At 51.2% G+C, this 12930-nt stretch overlaps 2 protein-coding genes and 1 pseudogene across 2 annotated transcripts in view; 1 reads left to right on the forward strand and 2 right to left on the reverse strand.

The window, feature by feature from the left end:
- The window catches only part of LOC143692459 (uncharacterized), a 515676-nt gene that overhangs the window by 325869 nt on the left and 176877 nt on the right, over positions 1-12930 (forward strand). The gene's annotated exons all lie outside the window — the stretch shown is intronic.
- LOC143692391 (uncharacterized) overlaps positions 1-12930 on the reverse strand; it is a 71240-nt pseudogene that overhangs the window by 54765 nt on the left and 3545 nt on the right.
- Positions 5184-6116, reverse strand: LOC143692514 (olfactory receptor 14J1-like). Its single transcript, XM_077172755.1, has one exon. The coding sequence runs from the start codon at positions 6114-6116 to the stop codon at positions 5184-5186; it is 933 nt and encodes a 310-aa protein (XP_077028870.1).

A 12930-nucleotide genomic window follows, 5' to 3' on the forward strand; every position in this document is an offset into this window, starting at 1 on the left:
CCCATTGGCTTTTGTCTCCCACCAGGCCCCTGGTGAAGAGCCTGGCTCTGTGTTCTCCATCCCCTCCTCGCTGGCACTGCCAGGCTGGGATGAGGAGCCCCTCAGCCTTCCCTGCTCTGGGCTGGACAAGCCCAGCTCCCTCAGCCTCTGCTCACAGCCCAAGGGCTCCAGCCCCACCTTGGAGGCCCTTCCCAGACCCTGCTCCAGCTGCCAGACATCTTTCCTGCCCTGGGCAACCCAAGCCAGGCCACAGTGATCTGGATAATCCCCGTCCTTGATGTCCTGGTCACACAGCCCTGGCCCCTTGTCCCCATGTCAGGCTCTGGGGTGGATCCTGTGGAACATCCTTTGGTGGAGGCTGTGGCTCCAGGTGGGCCGGGGGGATCCCGGGGGACAGGGACCCCGCTGGGCATGGACAGCATTGAACTTGTTGGGAGAAACTGTGAGGGGGAGCTGGGGCCGAGTGAGCAACCCAGTGACCTGACACAGCCCTGCTGGGATGTCACACAGCCCCTCTGGGATGTCACAGCCTGCTCTGGGATGGCACAGCCTGCTCTGTGAGCTCACAGCCCATTCTCCAATGTCACACAGCTGGTCTCTGATGTCACAGCCAAATCTCTGATGTCATCATCTGCTCTGTGATGTCAAAACTCTGCCGTGTGGTGTCACAGATATGGCCTATGATGTCATAGCATCTCCATGACCTCACATCCCCCACTCTGTGATGTCATAGCCCACTCTGTGACCTCATGTTACCAGATGATCAATTGCCTACACCAGCTGAGCTGACACCTGGAGCTTGTTCTCCACAACCCCAGGCCTATGGAAACCACACAAGGCCCATTGTGTGAGAAGGGGAACTGGAAGTTCAGCAGCCTCAGGGTCCTGCCAGCTCAGCCAGGCCCACTGGAACATTGGGGTCCACAACCACCAGGGACCAGCAGAGAGACCCCCAGGACAGAAGAACACATGGGTAAAGGGGAGGGGGAATATGTTAATGATTTTGGGGAAATGATTATCATATGTGTGTTTAGTCCAAGACAATCAATGAATATGTGTGCAAAATACAGAAAATAAACAGAAACTTTCCTGTACTCAGCCTGCAGGGCTTTGGGAGGAGCTCTCCCCCGTGCATCCAGCTGAATAAAGAATGCTGCTTCTTAATGCTACACTGGGGTTAAGGAGTTTTCTGTTTCACTGAATTTTTGGTATCACTCCAACTGCCAAGGAAAGCTCTGTCTGCTGCTGTTCACAGACAGAGAAGGGCTGGGGGCAGATGTGGGGCTCAGAGGCTGCCTGGGGCACAGTGACCATGAAATAATCAAGTTTTCAATGTTCTGTGAAAGAGGGAGGGGCAGCAACAAATCTTCTACACTGGAATTAGGAAGGGCAGACTTTGGCCTGTTTAGGATGCTGATTTGGGGAGTACTGAATCAGGTACTGATTTTTTTAAAGAGAAACAGCCCTTAAAAACAAAGAGGGCTGGGAAGGATGGACACATTTCAAGAAAGTAATCTTAAGGGGGAAGGAGCAGCCTGTCCCAGTGTGGCAAAAGATGAGCCAGTGAGGAAAATGACTGGCCTGGCTCCACATGGAGATTTTGTGGGAAGTCAAGGGGAAAACGGACTGACAACTCAGGAAGTGTTTAAGGATGTCATTAGGTTATGCAGAAAGAAAAGTTGAGAGTTGAAAACTCAATCAGAACTTAACCTATCAGCTTCTGTAAAAAAATAAAAATGTTTTTATAAAAAAATTTATAGCAAAAGGAGGGAGAAGGAGAACCTCCACTCTTCATTGGATGGAATGGGGAATATAGTAACTAAAGATAAGGAAAAGGCTGAGCTATTTAACACCTTGTTTCTCTCAATTTTCAATATTAGGACAGGCTGTCCTCAGAACAAGTGTTCTCCTGAGCTGGTAGATGGGCACAGGGAGCCGAACAGCCCCCTGGAATCCAGGAGGAAGCAGTTGCTGACCTGCTGAGCCACTCAGATGCTCACAGGTCTATGGGATCAGATGGGATCCATCCTAGGGTGATGTGGGAGCTGTGGATGAGCTCCCCAAGCTGCTCTCCATCATTTACCATCAGTGCTGGCTCAGCAGGGAGGGCCCAGAGCACTGGAGGTGCCAGTGTGAGCCCATCCCCAGGAAGGGCTGGAAGGAGGAGCTGGGGAACTCCAGGCCTGTCAGCCTGACCTGGGTGCCCGGCAAGGTTATGGAACAGATCACCTTGAGTGCCATCCCAGGGCACCCACAGGATGGCCCAGGGATCAGAGCCAGCCAGCGTGGATTAAGGGCTGGCAGGTCCTGCCTGACCAACCTGGTCTCCTTTTATGCCCAGGTGACCCACCTGTGGATGCGGGAAAGGCTGTGGATGTTGTGTGCCTGGACTCCAGCAGAGCCTTTGACTCTGTCTCTGACAGCATTCCCTGGAAAAGCTGCAGCCCACGGCTTGGGCAGGTTCCCTCCTGGCTGGGAGATTTAAGAGCTGGCTGCAGGCTGGGCCCAGAGAGTGGTGGGGATGGTGCTGCACCCAGCTGGTGTCCAGGCACTGGTGCTGTCCCCAGGGATCTGTGCTGGGCCCAGTCCTGTTTAATATCTTCACTGATGGTCTGGGTGAGGGGATCGAGTGCAGCATTCACAAATTGCAGATGGCACCAAGCTGGGTGTGAGTGTGGATCTGCTGGAGGGCAGGACAAGAAGACACAGCCTTAAGCTGCACCAGGGGAGGCTCAGGCTGGACAATAGGAAGGAGTTCTTCACAGAAAGGGTGAGTGGGAACTGGAATGGGCTGGCCAGGGGGGAGGTGGCAGAGTCACTGTCCCTCTCCAGTGGCACTCAGTGGCATGGTCTGGGTGACAAGGCAGTATTAGGGCATTGGTTGGACTTGATGATCCCACAGGTCTTTTCCAGCCTATTTGATTCTGTCATTCTCTGATGATTGGGACACTCTGGGGCCATTGTGACACTGCAGGGCCTCGTGGAACTAAGAGGACCATGGAGACACTGTGCAGCCCCACAGAACCAGGGGTTCCATGGTGGTGCTGTGGGGCCAAATGGACCCAGGGAGTGCCCCGTGACACTCTGGGCCCTCGTGGAACCACAGAGGCCATTGTGACACTGCAGGGCCTCGTGTAACCAAGGGGTTTCACCATTTTGACACTGCAAAACCAAGGGGACCATTGGGAGACTGCCGGGCCCAGTGGAACCAAGGGGCCGTTCTGACACTGCGGGGCCTCATGGCACCAAGGGAACATTGTGACACTGCAGGATCCTGTGTAACCAAGGGGCCACTGTTACACGATGGGGCCTCAAGGGATCTGGAGTAATGCTGTGACACTGTGTAGCCTTGTGGAAACAAGGAGTCCATTGTGACACTGAGGGGACTTGTGGAACCACAGAGACCATGGTGACAGTGTGGGACCTCATGTGGCCATGGGGCCATTGTGACACCCTGGTGCCCCATGGAACCAAGGAGTCCATTGTCACATTTTGAGGCCGCATGGAACCAAGGAGACCAGTGTGACAGTGCAGGGCCTGGTGTAACCAAGAGGGCATTGTGACACTGAGGGGCCCCTTGGAATCAAGGACATCTTTGCAGATGACACCATGCTGGATGTGAGTGTTGACCTGCTGGACAGTAGGAGGGCTCTACACAGGGCCCTGGACAGGCTGGATCCAGGGGGTGAATCCAACAAGGTGAGGTTTAACAAATCCAAGTGCCAGGCCCTGATATTTGGCCCCAGCGCTGCAGGCTGGGGACAGAGTGGCTGGAGAGCAGCCAGGCAGAAAGGGACCTGCAGGGACTGATGGACAGCAGGCTGGACATGAGGCAGCAGTGTGCCCAGGTGGCCAAGAAGGCCAATGGCTCCTGGCCTGGATCAGGAACGGTGTGGCCAGCAGGAACAGGGCAGGGATTCTTCTACACTGCTCGGGGGCACTGCTTGGGCAGCACCTCGAGTGCTGTGTCCATATCTGGGCCCCCTGGGGTGGGCAAGAGGAAGAAATTTGTAGCAGGAGGAGTAAAGAAAGCAAAGGTGAAGCCAAAGAAATTCTCAGGGCAGTTTGGGGGTGGCTGCCAGGCAGCCCTGGCTCTGAGCAACAGCGTCTGCAGTGGCACAGGAAACTCCCAGCTGATGGGAACAAATTTCTGGCTGAGTGCAGGGGCCAGGACAAAGCTGAGTGGTTTCCCTGGTGTCCCCCAGCCCTTGCTGGCCCCAGGGGCTGATGGCATTTGTGCTCCCTCAGGTTCATGTCCCCACAGCAACAGCATGGGGGTGCTGGCCCTGCTGTGTGCAATGCAAACAGGGGCTGCTGAGGCAGTGCTGCCGTGTCTGTGCCTGCAAGGATGGGGCACCTGTGTGAGCTGGGGGAGAGGCCAGGGCTGCAGAGGGGGGATGTTGTTGGCAGCTGCATGAGGACGCTCTGGGACGCTGCCCCGGGCTGTGCAGCGCACGGGGGATGGATCAGCCCCTGCTCTGCTGCTCCTTCCCGTCTGGCCCAGGGCCCTTGCAGAGCCCCAGCCATGCTGTTTGCCCCCAGCCTGCCCACGGCCAGCCTGGGGCTGCTCACGGGGGTTTCTGTGCTGAGCATTGGCCTGGCCGTGTTCTTGAGAGAGCCTGGGCAAGGAGCCTGGAGCCCCCAGGGCCTGGCCTGAGGCGTCAGCGCTGCCCCAGCAGTGCCCATGGCCTGTCCCTGCTGCAGCCCCGGCACTGCCACCCCCAGGGCTGAGCCCGGCCCCGAGAGCACTCAGGCCCTGCAGCAACACCAGGGCCACCAGGGCAGCGGGGCAGGGCCACGGCAGCAGCACTGGCAACACCAAGTGCTGCTGCTGTTGCTGCTGGGCACAGCTGCTGGGCCAGCACTGATCTGCCCCAGCTCTGCACACAGACATTGCTGCTGCAGCTCCAGAGAAGGCAACAAAAGCGCATCTCTGCAGAAAACTCTGCTGGGAGATCCTTTAGTTCATTTAAACCCATCAAGAGCGCAGCCCCACATTGAAACAGTGTGGGGCCACAGGGAAAGTGGAGAGAAACAAAATGAGAAATGGCACAAACAATGACATTTCTTTGTGGACAATATGAAAAAAATAAAAGAAAGACAAAGGACCATGAAAATGAAACCAACAAGAAGTGTCAAAGATGACTTTTATTTAAAGTAATTTGCAGAAACTGGCCAGCAGTTTACTGTTTCCGAAAGCATCCAGTCATCAGTCTCTTCACAGCAGCCTTGAGCTCCTGGTTCCTCAGGCTGTAGATGAGGGGGTTCAGGGTTGGAGGCACCACCGAGTACAGAACTGACACGGCCAGATCCAGGGATGGGGAGGACAGGGAAGGGGGCTTCAGATGAGCAAATGTGCCAGTGGTGAGGAACAGGGAGATGACAGCCAGGTGAGGAAGGCAGGTGGAAAAGGCTTTGTGCCGTCCCTGCTCAGAGGGGATCTTCAGCACAGCCCTGAAGATCTGCACATAGGAGAAAACAATGAACACAAAACATCCGAGTGCTAAACACACACTTACAGCCATAAGCCTGATTTCCCTGAGATAGGATTTGGAGCAGGAGAGCTTGAGGATCTGTGGGATTTCACAGAAGAACTGGCCCAGGACATTGCCATGGCACAGGGGCAGGGAAAATGTATTGGCTGTGTGCAGCAGTGAATAGAGAAAGGCACTGGCCCAGGCAGCTGCTGCCATGTGGGCACAAGCTCTGCTGCTCAGGAGGGTCCCGTAGTGCAGGGGTTTGCAGATGGACACGTAGCGGTCGTAGCACATGATGGTCAGGAGGGAAAGCTCTGCTGAGATGAAGAACACAAAGAAAAAGAGCTGTGCAGCACATCCAGTGTAGGAGATGTTGCTGGTGTCCCAGAGGGAATTGTGCATGGCTTTGGGGACAGTGGTGCAGATGGAGCCCAGGTCAGCGAGGGCCAGGTTGAGCAGGAAGAAGAACATGGGCGTGTGCAGGTGGTGGCCGCAGGCTACGGCGCTGATGATGAGGCCGTTGCCCAGGAGGGCAGCCAGGGAGATGCCCAGCAAGAGGCAGAAGTGCAGGAGCTGCAGCTGCCGCGTGTCTGCCAATGCCAGCAGCAGGAAGTGCCTGATGGAGCTGCTGTTGGACATTTGCTGTGGTGCCTTGGCATGGGGATCTGTAAGAAAAGTAATCATGGAATAGTTGGGTTTGGAGAGGACTTGAAATATCCCAGCACAGCCTGGGGGCACTTTCCCCCCACTGCCTGCCCAGGGCTCTGCTGCCTGGAGCTGTCCCTGCCAGCAGCTGCTTCCCTGTGCCCAGGGCTGGGCCCTGCCAGTGCTGCCAGAGCCCAGCCCAGCCCTGGGGGCTCAGCTCTGCCCTGCAGAGCCCTCCCAGCTCAGGCACTGCCCAGGGGCAGCTCTGGCTCTGCAGGCTCTGATGGCAACATCAGAGCAACCCTGAGGAGGCTGAAAAAGCAACACTGATGCTTTCGCTCAGGGGCCCTCTGTTGATCTCTGTAACTGCAAAGTTTATTCAGATCTAAGAGAATTTTTAAATTTATTTTTCTCAGCCTTAACTGAGAGATGAATATCTATGGGCAGTTTCTTATCCAGGCAACCCAGAGCAGTAGATTAAAAAAGCAGGATTTTCCCTTATATGCAAACCCTGCCTTGCTGTGCTCCCTGAATGATCTACTTGGAAATGTTCTGCAGTTAAATGCCATGCTGGAAGCAGTCCTGAACAATGCAGCATCCTCCCCACACAAGGAGAACACTTCCAAGCCTCACCAGCTGTCTCCTCCCAGCCAGATCTTGTCCCCCAGGGCTGGGAGCAGCTGCCAGGGCTGGCTGAGAGCTGTCCCTGGCAGGCAGCAGAGTCCCTGCCCCAGCACAGCGCCCTGGGCTGCAGGACCCTGCTCTGCAGGACAGCCCTGGGCACCCCTGGCTGCTCTGCACAAGAGACAAGCAAAGAATGTACTCACAGGCTCTGCAGGCATTGGCATGTTCCAGCTTGAGGAGATGGCTCCAGGAGCTGCAGCTGCATTGTCCTGCAGCCAGAGGTTCCTGTGCCAAGGGCTGGCAGTGATTGTGCCCCAGGCACTTCTCAGCTCCTTCCCAGCCCTGACTGATTGAAGCTCTCTGTGCCTCTGTGCTGTGCCCGCGCTGGCTGCAGGCAGTGCCCCAGCCCTGTTGGGCTGGCACAAGAGCTGCTCATCCAGAGAAATGTGCTTTTGAAGCTCTTCTTGGTCAGCAGGAGCTGCCTCTGGGCCAGGAGCCCAGCCCAGCTCAGCAGCACAGACACAGCACAAGGACTTTAATCAGCCTCTGGGCCTTTGTGCTCAGGCCCTGAGCATCAGTCCCTGAGAGGGAGCTGAAGAAACCTCTCCAGAACTCCAAGGCAGAATCCAACTCCAAAGTTTCTTGGACTTTTAATGGGTCCCAGTGAGGGACACGACTGAGCAAGTGTCCCCAGGCCCCAGGCAGAGCAGAGAACTGCAGGCAGTGATGACAGGTGGGGACAAAGAGAAGCCAAGTCTTGGTGCCCTGGGGCACAGCAGGGTCTGTGCCAGCAAGGGCTGGGAGGAGACACCTTGTGCTGAGGCCCTGGGGCCTCCTGGCACAGCCCCAGCCAGGCTGGGCACTGTCAGCCCCTTGTGCTGCCCTCAGCATCCCCCCCTAGCCCACATCCCAGTGGCCTCAAGGATCTGCTGCAAGGAGTCCCTGGGGAGCCTTGCTCAGCAATGGCCCTGGGGGCTCCTTCATGCTCCCTGCAGGGACTGCAGGTTTTTCAAAGGACTTTGGCTTTGGCTTTTGCCTTGGAGTCTCTGAGAGGTTTGTGCAATCATGGCCTCCAATTATCTGCTGTAATTAGTCCCTGGAGAGGCTTTGTCAGTAACAACACTCAGTGGGGCTCATTAATGCTTCAGGGTACTTCAGTTATTTCAGGTACTTGGTGTTTCCCTTTTGATACAAACTCTGTGAGAGATTTGTGCAATCATGGCCCCAATTATCTGCTTTAATGAGTCCCTTGAGAGCTTTGTACTGACACTCAGTGGTGCTCAGTAATGCTTTGAGATACTCAAGGTTTTTTAAGGTACTTTGGATTTTTCTTTCCACACTTAATCTCTGAGAGGTTTTTTGTGCCATCCTGGCCTCCAATTCTCTCCTCCAAGGAGTCCATGAGGAGCCTGTGTTGGGGATGGACCTCAGTGGGGCCCATTCATGCTTTGAGGCACTCTGAGTTTTTCCTCTGACTTTGACTCCTGGAAAGGTTTGTGCAATCTCCTCTCAGGCCCTGAGGTTCCAGGGCTCAGCTCCAAATGCACCACAGGGCTCATTAGGATGCAGCAAGTTCTGACAAACCATGGCTCTGCCTTGATTTCCCTCTGGTCTTTTGCAGTTCAGCAGGAAGGTTTCCTTTTACAATTATGGAGAAATATTTCAAAGAGCTTCTAAGTAATATTTAATACTATTTTAAAGAGTGCATTTTATTACTGTTCTCTTTAGAGAAGAGCTGATTGCAGCTTTCTGTTATTGATATTGATCCAGGGTCTCTCCCAAGGAGATCTGGCCAGGTCAGTGAAGTTGTACTTTGGAGCTGACCCAGTGTGGACAACCTTGCACCACATTCCCCAGTCCCCTGTTAGAAACGATTTTCACTTTAAAAAATTTAGATGCTTTATTAAGACCTTTACAGAATACAACAGAAAACTGAATAATGAAAAGAGTACTGCGCCAGGAGCAAAGGATTCAGTCATTGTGTTCTCATCTACAAAATGGATGTTCTGTCTTTTATACCTCTGGCCCCTCCCAAAGTCTTGTCAATCGACTCCTTCTTCACTGTCCAGTGGTGGAGATCACTGTCTCACACCTTGATTGGAGGTCAGGTGCTGCCATAGGAACAAGCCAACCCTCCCAAATGCCCCAACTACTGAGGCCATCCTGTGATAGCAATGCAAGGGGGAGGGGAAGGATAACTGTACACCTACAAAACTTCTCTTAGCATATATTTAATATTCACCCCTTAATTGTGAGAGCCAACCATAGGATTACTCATCTATAACAAACCCCTCTTTTCTTTATCTATAAGTAATTTTGCTTGAACAATTGAGTAAAAACATTTCTTTCTCTCTTGAATGAGTCATACCAGCATCTGTTGATGTGGACAAGTACAGTGGGAACAGGAGAAAAAATCTCAGGTTTTCCTTAGACACACTCATTAGGAATGGACAAAAGGGCATCCCAGAGGTCCAGTATGGCTTTGACTCCCATCTACCGTGCCTGTGTGGCTGCTACCCATAGTTGGTGCATCTTAGGGGTGAGTACAGAGGCCAACTCGGTCCTGCCCTCCAGTCCCTGTTGAATTAAAAGACAACTGAGGAATTACAGAGGTCTGGAATGGACTTTTGTCCCTACCTTATCATGCCTACAGGGTTGCTACCCACAGCAGGGCTATGGAGCCTTCTTGGTAGCAAACAAAGGAGCCAACCCAGTCTTGCCCTCCTTCCTTTGTCTTATTTTTTTGAAGAAGCTGTCCCATTACCTTTTACTGTCACTTGGGTACTTCTCCTCAACAGATGCTGGTAATTCTCACCCATGAAAACAGGAAGACAGTTCTCAAGCTGGTTGGTGGAAGTTTGACTCTGCTTTTTGGGCATCTTGGTGTTTTTCTGGTTGTCTCTCAGTCTCTGCTTGAGAGTCAATCTTGTTTCACCCAGCCTGGATGTTATAATCCACTCTTTGGGTTCTTCTCCTGGGCCTTTGACTCTGTTGCCATGAGTCCATCCCCGCTCTGCAGCTCGCACGGCCGATTCGGTGGTGAGCAGTGCCTGAAAGGGACCTTCCCACTGAGGAGTTAGAGGCTCATCTCTCCATGACGTGATCATCACCCAATCCCTGGGATTAATATTATGGATTCTGAAATCCAGGGTGGTGGTTTGAGGATTTGCCCCTTTATGTCTTAGCCCTTCTAAGGTTTGTGCTATAGACATCACTTATTTCTTGGCATTGGCTTCCCCTTCCTCATAGGTGGCAGCCTTCTGGGGTGAGGTCAGGAAGGGAAACCCAAACATCATTTCATAGGGTGGGACCCCCAGATCTGACCGGGGTTGGGTTCTAATTCTTAATAAGGCCAAAGGGAGACATTTTATCCATGACATTTGGGTTTCAATCATTAGCTTCACTAGAGCTCTTTTAAGAGTTTCATTCATTCTCTCAACCTGACCAGAACTCTGTGGATGCCTTGGAGTGTGTAATTCCCATTTTACTCCCAGGGCCTGAACAACTTTCTGCAATATCTTTGATGTGAAATGAGTTCCCTGGTCTGAATCAATCCTGTTTGCCATCCCATATTGGGGAATGATTGATTCTAGAAGTGTTTTACTCACAACACTGGCATTGGCTTTCACAGTGGGTACCACCTCTACCCAATGAGTCACGTGATCTACTATCACTGGCAAAAACTTCCACCATTATACCTGGGGAAGCTCAGTAAAGTCTCCTTGGATGTTTTGGAAGGGTCATAAGGCCAGTTCTTGCCCCCCCCCCGGGTGTTTTCCTCATGATTTTCTTATTCACTTGTTGACATACCACACACTGTTCAGTTACTTGCTTAGCAATTCTGAAAATTCCTGTGCATCCCCAATTCCTTAGAAATTGATCACTTAGTGCTTGTGTACCCCAATGTGTTGTTCCATGTATGCATTCTAGCATTTTCCTGTCAAAGGGTTTATTATTATTTCCTTCCATCTGCTCATTTCCCTTTGTTATCTTTCTTGGCTCCTATTTTAAGGAATTCTTCCTCTTCTGTCCCACTGAATACAGGGACTTTTTGCATTTTTCTCATGGGGGTTAATACTATTATTAGTTTTTCTGTCCCTGATTCAGTTGAATTTTTAGCTTCTAAATTGTCTAAATTGTTCCCTTGGTCCCCTTTTTGATGTCCTTCAACATATACCACCACTACTTCCTCTGGTAATTGTAAGGTTTCTAACTCTTCTAATACAATTTTTTCATGAATCAGTCCCTTTCCCTTTGAAGTGAATAGTTCCCTCTCCTCCCAATTTTTCCAAAGGTATGCACCACTCCAAAAGCGTATTTTCGGTCTGTATATATTTTTTCCCCTTTTCCACACTAATATTTCCAGAGCTCGCTTTAGGGCACACAACTCACACCTTGGGCTGACCAGTTGGAAGGTAACTTTCCCTTTTCTATGGCCACCATCCCTTCACGCACTATAGCGTACCCCCTGTGCCCCTTTATTACCCATGAAGATCCATCGATGTTCAGTCATTTTCCACCTTGGAGTGGTTGATCTGTTAGGTCCTCTCTTCCTTTAGTTTGATAGTTTATAACCTCTAGGCAATTATGTATTAGTTCCTCATCTGGTTCTCCATACAAAAACTGGGCAGGGTTGGGTTGGTTACTCATGATCAGCTCTAAACCATTATCTATTAAGATGGCTTCATACTTTAGCACTTGGGAATCAGTGAGCCATTTCTCAGCCTTTTGGCTCAGGATACTGCTTACTGAGTTTGGGATATATATCTTCAATTTCCCCCAAAAGGTTAATTTTTCGCTTTCTGCTATGAGTAGGGCGGTCACTGCCACAGCCTGAATGCAGGTTGGCCACCCCCAGCTGACAGGGTGTAGCAGTTTTGATAAATAGGCCACTGGTTTCCTGGATCCTCCCCAGTCCTGGGCTAACACTCCATGTGTTATCCCTTTTTCTACATCCACAAACAATAGAAGGGTTTGTCTAATGCAGGAAGACTCTGTGCCAGTGCACTGACTGATTTTTGCTTTAAAGCTTCAAACTTTTGTTCATTGTCTTTTCCCCACCTAATCTCTTCCACTAACTTTTCATACAAGAACTGGATGGCCTGCGTGTATCCTTCAATCCATAGCCTACAATATCCCAACAGGCCTAAAAACCTTCTGACTTCCCTCTTAGTTTTTGGCGGTGGGACTGAAGCAATCCCTGTAATTCTCTCAGGGTTCAGCCGCCAGCTCCCTTGACAAATCACATGTCCTTGGTATTTTACTTCCCTCTCTACAAAATCAAGTTTCTCTTTTAATATCCAAAGTCCTTGGTCCCCCAGAAAATTTAACAACACTATGGTGGATTCCCAAACTTCTTTTTCTTCCTGTCCTGAGAGAAGCAAATAATTTACATATTGGATGAGCTTTATCTCAGGTTTGATGGAGAAGAGTTGTAGTACTTCTCCTAGGGTTTGACCCAAGAGGTTTGGGGATTCGGAAAACCTTTGGGGTAACCCAGTCCACCAGAGCTGTTGTTTCCTCCCAGAATCAGGGTTCTCCCATTCAAAGGTAAATATATCTGACTTTGCTCTGCCAGTGGGCACACCCAAAAAGCATCTTTTAGGTCTATCATGCTAAACCACTGGTGTGAGGGGGGGATATTACTCAGTAGTGTATAGGGATTAGGCACTACTGGGTACTGACTCACTGTTCTTTTGTTCACTTCTCTCAAATCTTGGACAAGCCTGTAAGTCCTATCTGACTTCTTTACTAGTAATATGGGTGTATTATGGGGGGACATACATGGTTCTAAGGTCCTGTCCTCAAGTAGGTCCTGGATCAGCGGCTGGAGTCCTTGTCTCCCTTCCAGGGAAAGTGGATATTGTTCTACCCAAACTGGATGGTTCTCATTAACTATTTTTATTACTATAGGTTTCATGTTCAATTTGCCTCGGTTTTTTTGTTTTGCCCACACCATCTCATGAATTTTCTCCTCATCTTCTTCCCTTAATTGGAGAAGCTTAACTATCATTTTCCCTTACTCTAGAAGCACTCCAATGTCAAACTGCACCTGTAAATCCTGTCCTAATAAATTTCACCCTGCATCTGGAACTAATAGAACATCCCTGGTTCCTATTTTCTTTGTTCCTTCAAACTTTATTTGCTTTACAACTGAGGCTTTGAACCCTTTCCCTTTAGCACC

This window comes from Agelaius phoeniceus (genome assembly GCF_051311805.1).
Source record: "Agelaius phoeniceus isolate bAgePho1 chromosome W unlocalized genomic scaffold, bAgePho1.hap1 SUPER_W_unloc_1, whole genome shotgun sequence".
Lineage (NCBI taxonomy): Eukaryota > Metazoa > Chordata > Aves > Passeriformes > Icteridae > Agelaius > Agelaius phoeniceus.